Here is a 17,349-nt window from a genome sequence, read left to right as displayed (position 1 = left end):
ACTACAGTACTTCTATGAGGTGAAGTGAAAAATACTATTTCTTTTGTTTATCATTTTTAGAGTAAAAATATTTGTAATAAAGATAATATAAAGTGAGCACTGTACACTTTCTATTATCTGTTGTAATTGAAATCAATATATTTGAAAATGTAGAAAAAAATCCAAAAATAGTTAATAAATTTCAATTGGTATTCTATTGTTCAACAGTGCGATTAAAATTGCGATTAATAGCAATTAATTTTTGTAAACTGATAAATTTTTTAGTTAATCACATGAGTTAACTGCGATTAATCGACAGCCCTACTTATTATATATCTCCTTGGTAATCTGTAATGCTCTTGTATATGGTCACCTGTTTGCATTATGTGATGAATGTATTAAGATTGGATAGGATCAAAAGCAGCATTAATTTAATATCTGCTGTCTCTCATGCAGACACTATCTCCTGCCCTTGCGGGGAACAGATTTAATTATCTTAAAGATCTCGTCCACTTCTAACTACTTTAATCCTGTTCATCATGCTCCTATTCACAAACTCAGAGTGTAGCTGTTCATGTAACATAAACGTGCAGGTTGTCAGTAAAGAAGTTGGCTGCAGAGTGAAAACCTCCTAGCTCCAGCACAGAGAAAAGTAGCTAAATAAATGTCCAGCCATAAAAGTAAAGCTCATTTTGAGCAATTAATGCTGAAACACTGCAAGGTACTTATGGAACTGCATAAAAACTCACATACAGATGTGAAGTGCAAAGACACCAGTTCAAGTTGACATTCGAGTAGAATGTTCCAATGGAAGAGAAAATGCATAAGAAAGCCAGCAAAGAGCATTGCAAACATTTGCTAAAGCTGTTTGACCATAGGTCACTAAATTAATTTCCTTCTGGCAAGTCCCAAAAACCAAACAGAAAGAAACACAGTAGTGCAGCTTAAGAAAAAGGCAAATTTCTGAGCATCCATTCATCTTAAAACTAAATCAGAATGGAGACTTCACTTTGAATTATAAAATCAGAGGCTTTTGCCATGTTGAAAGAACATTTGAAAAATAAATATACAAAAAAAGAAGTCTGTGTCTCTGTAATTCTGTCTCTGTCTCTCTCATCCCTGGTTTACCCAACTGTAGTTAACTGTAACACTTAGTTAGCCATATTCCCTGAGGTTCCTTAAGGGGAAATTTTCCCCAGCTAGCTATATTTGGAGACAGGAGACTAGACTAGATGGGCCACGGGTCTGAGCAAGTGTGGACATTTCTATGTTCCCAAAGCACAAGGGCCCATGCCTGTAATGTAGAGCATAGCTGGTACATGGGGTCTGCAAGAATATGCAACTTTACACAATTGTAAAGCTTGATAAATTGCCCTTTAGAATATTTTGCTTGTGTGCTCAGCTTCTAACACTGCAGCGGTCCAGCATGCATCCTGTTAACCCACTTTCCTTTTCGTGCTACAGGTGCAAAGAGCTGAAATATGCGAAAGATCTGCCCCAGATTTCCATTATTTTCATCTTTGTGAATGAAGCGTTGTCAGTGATCCTGAGGTCCGTGCACAGTGCTGTTAATCACACGCCAGCCCACCTCCTGAAAGAGATTATACTTGTGGACGACAACAGCGATGAAGGTAAGGCTGGCTGAGCTCTTAACGAAACATGGAGCACTTGATCCCCAAAAGGTCCAGTAGGACATTTGTTTCCAAAACCACATAAAGAGGTTCAACATGATAAGAGGACAGTGGCTTCATGATGTGAAGAGCCGCATGCATTGGAAGATCAGGTGCTGTTCAGCATACAATTCTTCCCACCCCTCGGTCAGCATCCATTCCATCAGCTGCAGTGGTATAAGTGGAACCAAAATCAAACCTCAAATTAGACTTCTAAATAAATTTGCAAGCAATCCGTATTTCAGGAGAATAAAAGGAACTATCTCAGTGTGTTGGAAGGATGCCAGAGAGCATTAATTAATTATTGTTATTATTGTAGACACTGTCAAACGCATAGTAAGAGGCAGTCCCTGCCCCCAAAAGCTTTAACTCAGATGCTCAAAAGTATATGGTAGCCTAACACCCACTGATTTCAATACCTTTGAGGATCTGAGCCTTACAATCTAAATGTGATAGGATGGCCTCATTCATTGAACACCACACTAGAACTTAGGAGGTGGGGGTTCTATTCCTGGCTCTGCACTGACCTAGTGAGTGACCTTGGGAAAGCCATGTCCTCTCCCTGTGCCTCAGTTTTCCCATTAGTGAATTGGGGATGACGATACCGGCCTCCATTTGTAAAGTGCTTGGGGACTTATGGATGAAAAGCACTGCATAAAAGCTAGGTGATACATTACAACTGGAAGTGAAGAACTGGGGGAATGATAGCTGATTTTCCATTCCAAAGAAGGCTGAGAGGTTGCATTTAAGATGTGACAAGATAAAACTGGAATAAAGTAAGCATCTCAAGCCTGTGAAAATAGGAACGACAGTAATAAGCACCACAGAAAACTGATGAATTGCTCAGGGGAAGGCGGAACTGTGGTCAGAGCCTCAGCTGATGGCAATCAACAGAGCTTCATTAAAGTCAGCAAAAATAATTGATGATTTACACAAGCTGGGCATTTCTCTCCTCATCTGGCCAGTAAAGAAAGGTGACGGTGATTTGTGTTTGCAGTCTTTGCTATATCCTCTGTTTTACAGGGGAAAAAAAATCTTGGAAAATATCAAAATGAAATCCTGCACGTACCCCACAAAGTTACACTGCATTGACTTGACAGAGAGTGAAGTATGGCTTAAAGGAGAACCCATGTGTATTAATTACTTATCTTCCATAGTCCCTGCCTTGTGCAAAGCAATATGCAGCTAAACAGTCTCTGTCAGATACTCAGTATGCCGCACTGAAGCTAATATGGTAACAAATGCTATTGGTTAGCTCTGGAGACACGTATGAAAGGAGTCGGACAATGAAATGAATCCTTTTAAAAAACGTCGCTCCTTGAATAGCAGAAACTGCAGCTGGCCATGAGCATACAAAATTAAATAACTCTCATTCTTTATCCGCTGCTAAGATTAAAAGGCACTGTCTTGACTAGCGTCTGCTCTGAGGAAGACTGGGCTAACTCAAGCAGTGATTTCTGTGGGCAGGTCAGAGGGTGGATAGAAACCTGAGCAATATTCAATATGTGTGTGGGGGGTGGAAGGAGGCACAAACTGAGTTTGGTTAACTTTAGTGCCCCGAAGAGCTTTGGAAAAGGTTGGCTTGTTTCAGTGCTGCTTTGTCAAAGCACTCCGACTTACATCAGAGCCCCTTGCAGCATCCCTCAGCCAGAGTCACAACCGTAAGCCAGATAACCTTGACTCTGTCCTCCTGTGAGATGCCAAAATAATAGTAAATTATACAAAGCAATGTACATACCAGAGCTCCACAAACCATGCTGCTGATATATACCCAAGAAGCCTCAGTGACAGAAAATAGTTCCTCATAGTAAGAACAACATCTTAGGGTTCACTCTTCTAATATTACAAGCAAATGGATGTTATAAAATGAGTAAGGTTCTGACAGGGAAATTATTCCACATTGTAAACTACAGGTTATAGTAAATAATGATTAATTCTCCAGGAATCCTAGGAGTAAACAAAGGTCAGAGTTAAAGTTTTCAGAGTTAAAGTTTTCAGGATATGCCTTTGTGGTTGAGTATGGCTGCTTTATTGTTGATGCTTATGAATGGGCAGACTGTATTTCTGAGGGGCTGAGTGAGAAGACGACTTGTAGGTGTGCGGCTTTAATCACTGACCTAGAGATCTTGGATGCCAAACTTCCGATACCTGAAAGGAACCTGATTTTCACAGGGCAGATGCTCTGAACTTTCTGAAAATCAGGACCCTTTCAGGTATATCCAGTTGGGCACCCAAAAACTGAGGAACCTAAAATCACTAGTGGCCTTTGAAAAGTTAGTGTTCTACTTCCTGGTTTTCAGATTTTGGAGTTGCGTGTGTCTGTATAAAATACAAAAAAACCTGCGTAACTACATTAAGATGGAGTTGAGGTTGAAAGTATATCTCAGTAATTTAAGAGTAAAAGACATTACAGGGATGTTTTAATTTTTCCCAAAATCAACAATAACAACACCAAGGAAACTGAGAATTAAGATTACATTTAAAAGAAATCTCAACATATGCAAAGGTAAGAAACACACAGTTCAGGCACTCAAGCATCCTTAACTTTGCCTTATAGGTACACCATCCAATGGTTTGATGTTTGTGGATCCAGATTAGAATAAACTTATTTTTAAAGACACATTAGATTTTTCTTCCTCCTGGCATCACTACATGGTGATATATACAATAAACATGGCAAACATAGATTTACACAAATATATTACAGAGATATATTAAATGTAACAATTCTTAATGGGTATACCTGCATTGTAAACATAGACAGAAACTCAAATGTACTGCAACAAAATGTTCCTCCCCTAAAGGCAAATGCTGAGAGAGTTTCAGTTTTGAAACTTTTTTCCCTTGCAAGTCACACTATACTTCTATGTAAAGACTTGTTTTGTACTTGGCTTTGTTTTTTTTGTTGCACTGGTTTATAATTGCAAAGACGCTACACCGCTTGTGTTTCTGAGTGATAACACATTTCCTAGGTCGCTGAAGGCATACAGAATATGCCCCTTAGACAATATGCTATCTCACAGTCACATACCTTGTTTGAGACTGTTGCTTGAGCATCGCCTGCCTTTCTGCGGTCTCCCTGTAAATGTTTTTAATCTGGAATAACATCTCTTTGAAAAGAAAGCCTCATTTTATAAAAGAAAACTGCAAGATAAAAGGCTACTTAAAATACCTAGGTACATTCAGTGATCCATGTGACTGATTGTAATTTACTTCAGCGTAACAATATTTGCTGTGACTGGATATATCATTATCTTGCTCCGCAGCTCATTTCAGCAACAACAATGCTTCCTATGTGTTCTTTTGGGAGCTGACTGTTTTACGGGTTTGGAAGAAGAGTACATTAAAAAGGGGAAGGTTTTAATAGACTTACATAAAGTTAAGAGCCTTCCAAGTCTTGTTAGGCATCAAAGTTCCCTTAGCCAACACAAATCCCAAGGTACCTCAAATCTTCTAATTGACAAGTTGTTTAATTACAGCTAGTATTATGCTGGTTAGATTGTGTCCAGGTTAGAGTTGTGCAGACCGTACCAATGTACATAGGGGCTTGGCAAACCTTTTAGTTTGGTTTGTATCCCTCTGGGTTTTGCTGTGTGTTGGGGTCTATGGAACCCAAGGCTTGATACGTAATGCAGCCTAAGTCACCACATTTTGCACAGTTTAATCCATATGTTATAATTCTCTCACTGGCAGCTGCTTCCCTTCCCTTAGCTTCACCTAAAAGGTATACAACTAAATATGAAAACTCACAGAGTTTTGCCCATTTCCAAGTCTTGTTACAAAAGCTCCCCCCTAACTCTAGTTCAGTGATAGGCCAACCTAATCAGTTAGATGACCCTTCTCATCCACTGTCTACTGTTCTTCTGTGCTTCTTGCACATTACTTTGGCTGAAAATCAAACCAATATTCTCAAAGCCAAAATCTTAGTTCTAGCCAGAAGTAACCTTCTCAAATGCCTATATAGCTGGCCAAGCCTTCTGTATTATCAATTCCAATTGATAGTATAACTGATACCAGTTGGAAGGTAACAGCTGGAGACCACGTGGTTGCCAAAAGCTTTGGTGGCACAATAAAATTGCCAATGACAAACATAACCTGAATATCCAGCCAGACAAGTTTTTTAACAGAGCAGCAGATATATTGGTTTCTAGGGCGTCTAGCTCCTGGGACTCATCTTCCACTAGAGATTAATTGAGTCAGATAGGAATCAAGAGATCATTGAAATGGAGTCTACTGGCATGTTTACCAGGAGCATCCGTCTCAGTTGGAAGTTGCTCATGGAATGTCAAATACCAAAAATTCACCTCCTCTTGTACTAATTTTTATTATCTCCAACTTGAACATGATTTAAAAAACATGTGGATGTGAGCTGAAAGAGAATCCATCCAGCCCTCTTCAAAGGGAAGAGCAGAATGGACACCAATGTGGAGAACAGGGTTATAATTAAGAGAGAATGTCTCACACTACCCATCTGTAAGGCATGTAAGGTCCATGTACTCAAATACCATGGTGGGGAGCAAGATAGTTAGATAGCCCAGTAATTAGAAAAATGGATCTGGAACCAGGAAGCCTCAGTTCCAGCCCCAGCTCTGCTCCTGGCTCACTTTGTAACTTTGGGCAAGTCGCTTTGCTTCTGTGATCCTCAGTTTACAAACGGAAATGGTGAAATGGAGATAATGCTAAAGTGTCTCGTAGAGATACTGTGAGACTTAGTGTTTTTGTGAAGCTCGTTTAAATCTTCTGGTCATCAGTGGTGTTATGGAAGAGCAAAATGTTATAATGAAGTGCACAAAAGAACTGATCAGAACTGCAGTCAGTTCTCTGAACTGTATGCCATTTTCTCCCCTACTCTAATTAGCAGGAAGCCTTGAAAATAGTGAAGCCCAGGGCAGGGTAACCAATTTATGTGAATGCCAACTTCATAGGGGAGGCTCTCCCCCACCCCTTTTTTGAAATCATCTAATTTCTGGCATGCTATTTCTGAACCTCCCAACCTTGTTACATAATGTGAGCTCTGGGCTACGCTATAAAAATGCAATATTTTGGGATAAAGCAGCCAGTATTTGGGATAATTTATAAGACAGAGAATAAATTTCCTGCTACTGACCTAAATGCAATAGCCCTCTGGATTCAGAGCCTAAAGCTACATGTTCTGACGATGCCATGTTGGCAGGCATTGAGTTATTTTCCTGTTATGCTAATGTCAGTCACTAAACACAACAAATGCAAGATAAAATTAGGAATAATTTACCATGATTTAGTTAAGATTAGATGTGAGAGTGACTTCTGATTTACAATCCAGCAGAGTTCATCTAGAGGGAATGGTACAAAATCAACCTCTGCAGAAACTGAGCAGTGCGGGCTTCACATATCCCAAGTGAGTGGTAGGCTGCAGTTGATTGCCAATCATAGAATCATAGAATATCAGGGTTGGAAGGGACCCCAGAAGGTCATCTAGTCCAACCCCCTGCTCAAAGCAGGACCAATTCCCAGTTAAATCATCCCAGCCAGGGCTTTGTCAAGCCTGACCTTAAAAACCTCTAAGGAAGGAGATTCTACCACCTCCCTAGGTAACGCATTCCAGTGTTTCACCACCCTCTTAGTGAAAAAGTTTTTCCTAATATCCAATCTAAATGGGATGGACATACCTGTGTATTTAAAAGCACCTAAGGGACCCGAAATCTCAGATTACTACCAGCCCCCACTCATCTATTTGGAGGAATGGAAATCTGGATCACTGGGTGAAACTGTGGCTCCAGTGAAGGCCATAAGAGTTTTGCCGTTGATGTCAGTGGAGCTAGGTTTTCACTCCTTACACTTGCACCTAAGTTTTACAGGTAGGACCTGTCTTTCTAATGAGACAGCCTCAGTTCTGGATGGGCTGAGAGTCGAAATCCAAAGTCTAACCCCCACCTGAGTTTTCTTCCTGGGGTCCCATCTCAATATTGACCATCAGTGTTAGCTGAAATACAGTTACTATTTATCTACCAAACGAACCATGCACAGATAAAATAGAGAAAGAATGTAGCATTGCACACAGGTCTGTTCTTGCAGTTTTGCCAATCCAAGTCATTTGTATAATCATTTTAGGTGATTATCTGTACCAAACCAGAACTCTAAGCCACTTGAGGTTCACCCGTCACTAAGAATATGTCTACTTTGCAGCTGGGGATGTGAATGGCAGCTCAAATATGTGTACCTGCTCTAGCTGGACTCTAGTGAGCTTGCTAAAAATACAGTAACTCCCCACTTAACGTCCTCTTGCTTAACGTTGTTTCGATCTTACATCCCTGCTCCGTTACAGAACATGCTCATTTAAAGTTGTGCAATGCTCTGCTATAATGTCATTTGGCCACCTGCTTTGTGCACGGTTGCCAGCCCACCGATCCGCTCCCCTACGCCTGTCCCCAGCACCTCCCGCCCGCTGGCAGACCCTGCAGATCAGCGCCTTCTCCCTGTTCCCCTCAACTCCTGCCCGCGGCAATCAGCTGGTTTGTGGTATTCAGGAGGGAGGGGGGAGGAGTGAGGACGCAGCGCGCAGGCTCCCCCTCCCTTCCCAGCCTCCTGAATGCTGCAAGCCAGCTGATTGCAGCAGGCAGGAGGCGAGGGGAGCAGGAGAAAGGCACTGATCCGCAGGGTCTGCCAGTGGGTGGGAGGCGCTGCGGGGAGGTGTAGGGGAGCTGATGGGGGGCTGCCAGTCTATTTAATACCTGTATTAAATTGCTTGTTTAAAATTGGGGAAAGTGGATTCACTTAACATCGTGTTGCTTAAAGTCGCATTTTTCAGGAACAGAACTACCACGTTAAGCGAGGAGTTCCTGTAGAAGCGAGGGCGTGGTGACCTGGGCTTCAGCACAGGCTGTACGAGCAAGTAGATGCTGTGCTGTAGCCTGTACGGCAACATCCTCACTTCTATTTTTAGCAAGCTTGCTAGCATACAGCTCGTGCTGGGATGTCTGCATGAGCTGTCATTCACCCCTGGCTGCAGTATAGATGTATCCCAAATTGCATATTAACACTCCTTCTCCCTCTGTCACTCTTGGGTACATTAAACTTTCGGCTTCCTCATCTAACTCCCATTAGCGTTTTCCCCACTTGTCTTCCTTCCTTCCTTCAGCAGAGAAACTTAAACTCTAGTCGTGAAAGTCTTGTCATTGTTTAATGCAGAGGTGCTGGAATTAAGGGTGCTGGGGGTGCTACCGCACCCCTGGGCTTGAAGTAGTTTCCATTATATCCCTGGTTTATAGTTTCGTTCAGTGGCTCTCAGATCCCACACTATAAAAATTGTTCCAGCACCCATGGTTTAATGTGGCCTATAAATCCATGATAATGCAACATTAATGGCTTACCTTCTGACAAAAACACTTCAGAAACTGATGCTATACATGTGGGGTTATGTCTGTCAAAAAATTTTGTGTCTCTGTCGCCTTGAAGCCTCTCACAGAGGGGATGTCACCTCCATAAAATATTGGTTTCCTATGAGTGGCTCAGCATGAAACCGAAGTTGCCACAATAATATATGTATGTGATGCAGAAGCTTAGGGTTGCAAGTTTCCTCCCCTCCCCCTTCTTCCCTATTTCAGCATAAGAGACAGAGACTCTACCTGAGGGAAACAAATATGTGAGGAGGAACAATGCCAGAAAGATAGTCTCACAAAAGCACTATTTTTAAGTGCTTGGAAGAATGCATGAGGAGAGGGAATAGCTGATCCCATTTCCTTTGACTTCTCTGGCTAAGCATAATAGATGGGGTTTACTGTTTACTCCTCTGTTTTCCATTGCTGTGTTTTCTTAAAGTAGCAACTTACTTTCCACTCATATCTCAGCAACTATTCTGACCTTGTGTATTGCATTAACAGTGATTCTTCTGAAAGGTGGGGGGCAGGAATAGGTCAATAAGCCTCGCATAGGAATTCCTAGCTATGCCATAAGATAATATCATGGAGCCCTTGAGTTCTGCAGAAATGAGGGTCATTCTCCAGCAATTTGTTTTAACAATATGATGCCTGCAGTCTGTCTCGGTACATAATAAAACTTAGCTCTGATATCACACTTTTCATCAGTAGATCTCAAAGTGCTTTATAAAGGATGCAAGTATCATCATGTTACAGATTGGGAAACTGAGGCACAGAGAGGTGACGTGACTTGCTCAAGGATACAAAGCAGAGCTAGGAACAGAACCTGGATATCCTGAGTCCCAGTCAGTCCTCTATCCACTACATCACCCAGCCTCCCTTACCTGGCATGTTTCGGTTGCAGTCAGAATTGTAAACTAATTTTGTTCAATTCTCAGCACAATAGAGGCCTGTTTATGATTGGCACAATATCAAAGATTGTATCCAGTATTGTGCATTTTATTTTAACTATTCTGCATTAGTTTATTTTGTGGACAAATCAGATATACTACCCCATGTAAAGTTTCATGGGAAAGGGCAGAATTTGTGATACAGTCCTGCATCCTTAAAATTCCTCTTATTCTGCAAAAAGGTAGAGCATTTTTAAAAAAACAGAGAATTCAGTAGTATTCAATGGAATATACCTTGCAAATCAGGGGTTTAGGCCCCTAGCCTGAGTGTTTTGCATGTTGTTAACTCAAAACCAAACCTTATTTTGAGAATCAAAAACACTTGCTACAATTTCTCCTTTTTTTGCAGGCAGGTTGTATCCGGGGCTAGAAGCAGGACTGCCGAGTGTTTCTAATTTAGTTGGAAGCAGGAAGTAGTGGAAATCTCCCAGGAGAGTCTAGTCTCATGAGACTTCCAGTCCAGCGCTACAAACTTAGGAGCTTTGGTCCCAGTACGGTGTGGATAAGCACCCAGATTTTGGGGTGCTTTTCCATAATTGAACTGACACTCCAACATTCAATATTTATTTATTTATTTTTGTATGCTTCCATGTGCGTACCCTAGAGATTGCTTTTACATTACATGTCTTTTATACACCACAGGCATCAGAAAGTACTAATAAGTTTGGTACCAGTAGTGACTCTAGAAACTTAGAGCCATTATGTACTCAGCAGTAGAGCGTACGCCGTCTTAAACAACTTAATTAAATGATCAGCAGTTTCCCAGTAAGTAGAAGTACTTAGAGTGCATGATATTTAGGCTCTGCTGAATGAAGCAGAAATCTCTTCATTGCTATAAATAAAAGTGGAAGGATTTCAGGTAGTCGAAGGGCAAAGTCTGTATGCAACCAACACGGATATTGATATAGCAAGGCTGAGCCACAGGAAAGGGAGAAACGGAGGGGTGCCGTTTGCAGCAATTTAAATGACACCGGCTGATTAAGCCAGTCGACTGATCTCATTTTGCAATGTTCACAGCAGTCCACTCAAGCCTACAGGAGGCAAAATCACTAACATCAGCCACAGTATTTCTTTGATTCTTTTAACAGTATTGGTGACATTTTATTTTATAATGAAACAGTGTCCCAAGTACAGCAGGGACGTTTACCTGGTCTCTCGCTACTCTGCGGAGCCTTGTCCCTTCGTATTTGCTCTAAGCCTCTCAGTTTTTGCAAAGAGGACAGAGTGATAAAAAACCTGGAAATAGCTGATGAGAAAAAGGTAAAATACATTAAAATTGCATTTAGGAGAGAGGGGAAAGCCAATAAAGATTAAGATTAATTTTCTCCACTGTTGGGAATTACTTGACACAGGAGAGTTTGGATGACTCCTTCATCCTGTTGGCTTGATCTGCACCAAACCAGTCCCAATTGTAGCATAAATCAGTGTAGCCTAGGTACTGTCCTAAGTTATGCAAGCTGGCCACGATCCCAAAGAAAATGCTTCTCACACACCCCTGAAAGCACGTCCTATTCGGTATCAGCATAGGAGCCAGCGATGCTGGCTTTACACCATCTACGTGGTGGCCATACGTCCACATGCCAGCTCGTTAGTGCTGTCTGAATGTCACAAAGGAACTGGTTGTGGGCAAAGAATCTGGTCCCAAATTTACAAACAAGTATTAAAAAAGGAAATTGTGTAAAGGGACTTTCCAAGACGTTAATGGGGGTTAAACAAATGCTCAGAAATTAGGAACAAAGATTCAGAAGTAGGGGTATAATTTCAAAAGTGCCTAAGTCCCCTTTTCAAAAGGCAGCTAGGCACTTAAAAGCTTAAGACTCTTTAGAAAATGGTACTTAAGTGCCTTAGTCACTTTTGAAAATTTTGCCCTAGATGTAACACAATAGCAACATCCTGGTCAAAGACTTGTTTCTTGTCCTTTTAGTCACTCAGCTCAGACTTCTAACAGCTCCCTGAAATTCCCTTTTCCCCAATTAACATTGACTAGGCCTAAATCCTTTTCTACGTATTGCATTTCCTACTAGCCTCTTCCCTAAGGTATCCTGTATCAGTAAGCTCCGCCAATGTTCACCAGTGATAAGAGTTGATTAATGCACTAGATTCCCTATGGAAACTGTTGCTCCTTTTGAATTGGCTCTCTGGGTTTTCTCCTCTAGAGGAATTGAAGGCACCTCTGGAAGAGTATGTCAACAAACGATACCCGGGGCTCGTGAAGGTGGTGCGCAACCAGAAAAGAGAAGGCCTGATCCGAGCTCGCATTGAAGGTTGGAAAGCCGCTACTGGCCACATCACTGGATTCTTTGATGCCCACGTGGAATTCACTGCTGGCTGGTCAGTATAATAAAAAAAAAAAATCAGATGTAATGATTTCATGGTGTGGTTAGGTTATAAGGGAATAAATCAGGCATGCTGAAAATGTATGATTTAGCCTGGACGTTCTTGCAAATGTCGCCATTAAATTAGTAAAGCTAGATTCTTCCTTTTACCCCAACGTACCCTGGATTGGGTGAGGCAGTACGCTCTAGGACTGCTAAAGTCCCTGTTTTCTGTACTTATCCTACCTCCACTCACATTTTATTTTGTTCAGATCAGTGCCCCCTCCTTGACCTGAGTGAATTCTGTAAGCTAAAAAGACGAGGCAGCCGGGAATTGAAAAAGAGAATGGTTCCAATGTTATAGGCCTTTCTACTTTCGTCTCTCTGGGGAAGGCTTATGTTTTGTATTGGTTTGATTCTTCTTAAATTGAAAATAAGTTCAAAAGAGCAAGGACAGCAGAAAGTGTTTCAAAGGGACTCTTTCAGAGGGATTGATGCATCCAGAGCACAAAGTATCAGAGGAAATTCTATTACGTTTCTAAGTCTGCACAACAAGAAGGTTCCATGAATGATATTTTGCAACAAAATGTGTTTTTTAAAACACTGTGTGCCATGCTTAGAATATTGGAGGCTGGAAAGGCTAATGCATGTTTCATTGTGTGATATGAAGGGAGGAAAAGAAAAAATCATTTACCAGGAAAATGTGCTATCACCTGCAAATAGAAAACACATTCTGTGTAGAGTTATCGCATTTTTCGTATGAATAAGGACATAGAAGGCTGTTTCTCACACCAGTACCTGTATTCCCATCTAAATACTGCAGTGATTAGGCTGCTAGCTTTTCAAAACTGGATTGTATGCATGTGTACGGGAAAGTATAATTTACTGAACTCACTGTTGAAGCAGCTTTTCTGATCAGTAAGGAATGAGAGTAGCAGATTGCTCCTTTGACTGCATTATGAGCTTGATCTTGGCAGACACTGAACATCCTCAGCTCTCACTGATTGCTTAGATCCTAGACAGAATGAGCCCTGTCTGTTCAGTGGTTCTTGTTTTCACAAAGGGGAGGCTGATCCCAAACCCCAGCTCTGAACACTCTCAGCTGGAGCAGAAGCAGGGTTCCAGATCAGAATTTTGTGGCTTGGGTCCATATGTGGTTTTCCGTGTGCATGTTTCAAGGAAACGCTGTTGGGATAGCGGCACAGCCATGCCTATATTTACTTTTATTTCTTATATTTAGAGACACATTTTCAGAAGTGGGGGTGGGGGAGGAGGAAGCAAAGTGCAGCCAGAAAATTTGCCTGCACCTACTGCCAATATCCACTTGTGGAAGCAAGTTGAGGATCTCAAGGGCAATTTAAGCATTCATATTGGGAAATCTGGTCTCTGTTGGCATGCTTTCAGAATGGGCTTCCTAAATTTCTCCAGCAAAGTGTGCATGCACAGTGTATGTGCAGAAGTGCCACCATTGTGTGCAAAGCAGGTAATTGTACTCCCAAATGAACACTATTGTGCAATTAGCCAATCTGCATATACAGATATTCACTGTACGCATTCTGACTTTGTAGGTGGAATGTCAGAAGACGGTATTGAAAAACTAGCCCTTATTCACCACATTGCCTGGTATCATACCTTCTTGGTTAAAATGATGGGGAAATGCTCTTTAAAACACAAAAAGAAAAGGAGGACTTGTGGCACCTTAGAGACTAACAAATTTATTTGAGCATAAGCTTTCGTGAGCTACAGCTCACTTCATCAGATGCATGAAGTGAGCTGTAGCTCACGAAAGCTTATGCTCAAATAAATTTGTTAGTCTCTAAGGTGTCACAAGTACTCCTTTTCTTTTTGCGAATACAGACTAACATGTCTGCTACTCTGAAACCTGTCTTTAAAACACAACTGAATTCATGTTTATAACACTTTGTAACCACATCAAGCCACTACAAAATGGACTGTCTCTGTTGTCTCTGCATGAAAGGGACATATCCAGCTCTGGAGGATCTCGTAAAGCCTTTATACCTTAAATTCTTCCTGGTTTGTGAAATTGCTTCTTTGTGTGTACTGTGGTATTCTCCACTGGGTCCATGAATTTTGCACAGGAATATTCAATTGCGTAAGAGAGAGCCTAACCCTAACACATATGGGTATGTTGCTATTTGAAATCCATATGCAGCAGCTGTCCCCTGTAGCCTAATTGATAATAGTTCCACATAATTGATATGTCCATGCTTCTCCCAGGAAGGAAATCCCATGGAGTGGAAGCTCGGAAACTTCTAAAGCCTTCCTGGTGGCTGATAAAGCTGCATTGCAGACCTTAAAAAGTATCCATTTAATCTCAGGAAAATGAAGAACTTTCCTTTGCCTCTGGTTTTTGTGTTCACTTTCTACTCCGAGTATGTTTATAAGAGGGTGGTTTAATGGATTGAGCACAGCATTGCGAGCCAGGGACTCTCAAATTCAAATATAGGCTCTGTCACTGAGGCCTGGTCTACACTAAAAAATTAGGTTGAAGGAAGCCGCCTTAAGTCGACCTGATAATGTATGTGTCTACACTATCGGGTCCTTTACGCCGACCTAAGTTGCTTCTAATGTCGACTTCTGTAATCCACCTCTGCGAGAGGCGTAGTGCTTAATTCGATGTTCATGTGTCGACTGCGAGGTAGTGCAGATGCAGCATTGTGTAATTCGACTTAATTGGCCTCCAAGTGGTGTCCCACAATGCTCATCTGTGACCACTCTGGAGATCATTCTCTACTCTGCTGCACTGCAGCCAGGTACGCAGGAAACAGCCCCTCCTCTACTAAAGTCCTGGGAATTTTTGATTTCCCATTTCCTGTTTGATCAGCACTGGGAGCATGCCAGCTTGAGCACAGCTGATCATGGAGACTACACGCCCCAAATGTGCTCCAGGAGGTGGTGGATCTCATTGCTTTGTCAGGAGAAGAGTCTGTGTGCAGCAGAGCTCCGATCCAGCAGAAGAAACGCCAACATCTATGCAGAGATCGCTCGTGGAATGGGGGAGAAGGGCTACACGAGGGGGACATAGCAGTGCCGTGTGAAAATAAAATAACTTTGCCAAGCTTAACAGAAGCCAAGGGAGGCGAACAGTCATTCTGGGGCTGAACCCCACACGCGCTGGTTCTACAGCAAGCTGCATGCGATTCTCGGTGGTGACCCTAGCAGTACCCCCACAAGCAACATGGACACCTCACAGGTGGTGAGTCTAGGGACAATGAGGAAGACGGTATGGTGCATGAGGCGGAGGAAGAGGAGGAGAATGGGAGACAGGCAAGTGGTGGATCCATTCTCCCTGAGAGCCAGGAAATATTTTTAACCCTGGAGCCCTGTGGGTTGCAGGACATCACGGTGGCCAACCGTGATGCTGGGGAAGGCACCTCTGGTGAGTATACAGTTACAATCAAAGTCCAGTTAAACTTTAGTGGGCGCACGCATTCGGTGGTATTGCACATTTACTGTGAAGAAAAACCGAGGTGCTGTGGTTCTCTGCTTCCAAGAGGCTGCTCCAGCTACGCAAAGGGTGGCCCCCGAAAAAGAGTGTTTATGTGGGGTGGGATAGCCCAGGAATCCTCCATGGATATCTCTAGGAAACTTTCATGGAGGTACTCTGCAATCCTTTGCAGAAGGTTTCTGGGCAGGGCAGTCTTATTTCTTCCACCATGGTGACTCATTATTGAAACGGCTTTTCAAAGCCTCGTGGATACGCAGCGCCCTTTGCTGTGCTTTTCTTATTGCCCTGGTGTCTGGCTGCTCAAAAATGGCTGCCATGCGATCTGCCTCAACTGCCCACCCCTGCGGAAAATTTCCCCCCTTTTTTTCCACAGGTATTATGGAGCACACAGCAGACAGCTATAACCATGGGGATGTTCTCTTCACAAAGGTCCAACCTTGTTAGTAAACTTCTACAGCGCCCTTCCAAATGACCAAAGGCGCATTCAACCTCCATTCTGCACTTGCTGAGCCTTTAGTTGAACTGTTCCTTACTGCTGTCCAGATGGCAAGAGATTGGCTTCATGAGCCATGGGAGCAAGGGGTAGGCTGGGTCCCCCCAGGATAACTATAGGCATCTCAACATCATCAATGTTCACTTTGTGGTCTGGAAAGAAAGTCCCGGATTGCAGCTTTCTAAAGAGACCCAAGTTCCTAAAGATGCGCACGTCATGAACCTTTCCTGACCATCCTACATTGATGTCGGTGAAACGCTCCTGTGATCCACCAGTGCTTGCAACACCATTGAAAAGTATCCCTTTCAGTTTATGTACTCTTTGGCAAGGTGGTCTGGTGCCAAGATGGGGCTGCTTGCAGGACATCGCCGTGTACCACACAGCAACCCTTCTTCAGCCCTGGAAATACTGCAGGAGAAGGCACAAGGTGTTTGAGATGCTCACAGCAAGAGTGCACAACTGAGCAGGCTCCATGCCTCTGGGCTTACAGCATACGTGCGGCAGTTTTAAGGCACAAAAACCTCTGGGTTGTTTGCCATTGAGCACAGTGCATCATGCGATGTTGGCGCAGTGTTCCCCTTCTCCCCTGTGACAATGTTTTGATCCCATGAGGCATTGCACAAACTTCCCAAAACACACTGTGGCAAGTTGCACTTTGGGATAGCTACCCACGATGCACTGCTTTGTGCATCGATGCAGGCATTGCTAGTGAGGACACACTCCATCGAGACAATGAGCATGGTGTGGCCATGCACAATCGACTTAATTAATTCTGAGGCTCGAGGTCGAATTAGATAAAGTCAACTTAATTTTGTAGTGTAGACAAACCCTGAACAGCTGTGTGGCCTAGTGCCAGTCACTTAACCTCTGTTGGTTGGATTCTGCTGTCCCTTGCATCTTTGTAACTCCAACAAGTCACTGGAATTATGCCATGTTAAGTGAGAACAGAAATGGGTCCTTCTTCTTTGCCCTGTCCTACAGGGGTGCTGTCCGAGCTAGCAGAAGTAAGGCATTCACTAGGGGTATGTCTACACTGTAGATGGAGGTGTAATTGCTTGGGTTTTGGCATGGGCTGGCTATGCCAGTACGGATGGAGGGTCCCTGGCAGACTTGGATAA

At 42.6% G+C, this 17,349-nt stretch overlaps 1 protein-coding gene across 2 annotated transcripts in view; it reads left to right on the top strand.

The window, feature by feature from the left end:
• The window catches only part of GALNT17 (polypeptide N-acetylgalactosaminyltransferase 17), a 283,130-nt gene that overhangs the window by 104,143 nt on the left and 161,638 nt on the right, over positions 1-17,349 (top strand). For both annotated transcript variants that reach the window (XR_014714398.1, XM_084651006.1), the window contains exons 3-4: positions 1,444-1,610; positions 12,111-12,285. Coding sequence is in view for 1 of the 2 variants with exons in the window: in XM_084651006.1 (XP_084507132.1) it covers positions 1,444-1,610; positions 12,111-12,285 (342 nt within the window). In the remaining variant the exon portion in view is untranslated. The remainder of the gene's footprint in view (positions 1-1,443; positions 1,611-12,110; positions 12,286-17,349) is intronic.

This window comes from Lepidochelys olivacea, assembly GCF_965140295.1.
Source record: "Lepidochelys olivacea isolate rLepOli2 genome assembly, chromosome: 17".
NCBI lineage: Eukaryota > Metazoa > Chordata > Testudines > Cheloniidae > Lepidochelys > Lepidochelys olivacea.
Note: the sequence above shows the minus strand (reverse complement) of the source record. Positions and strands in the feature narration are given on the sequence as shown.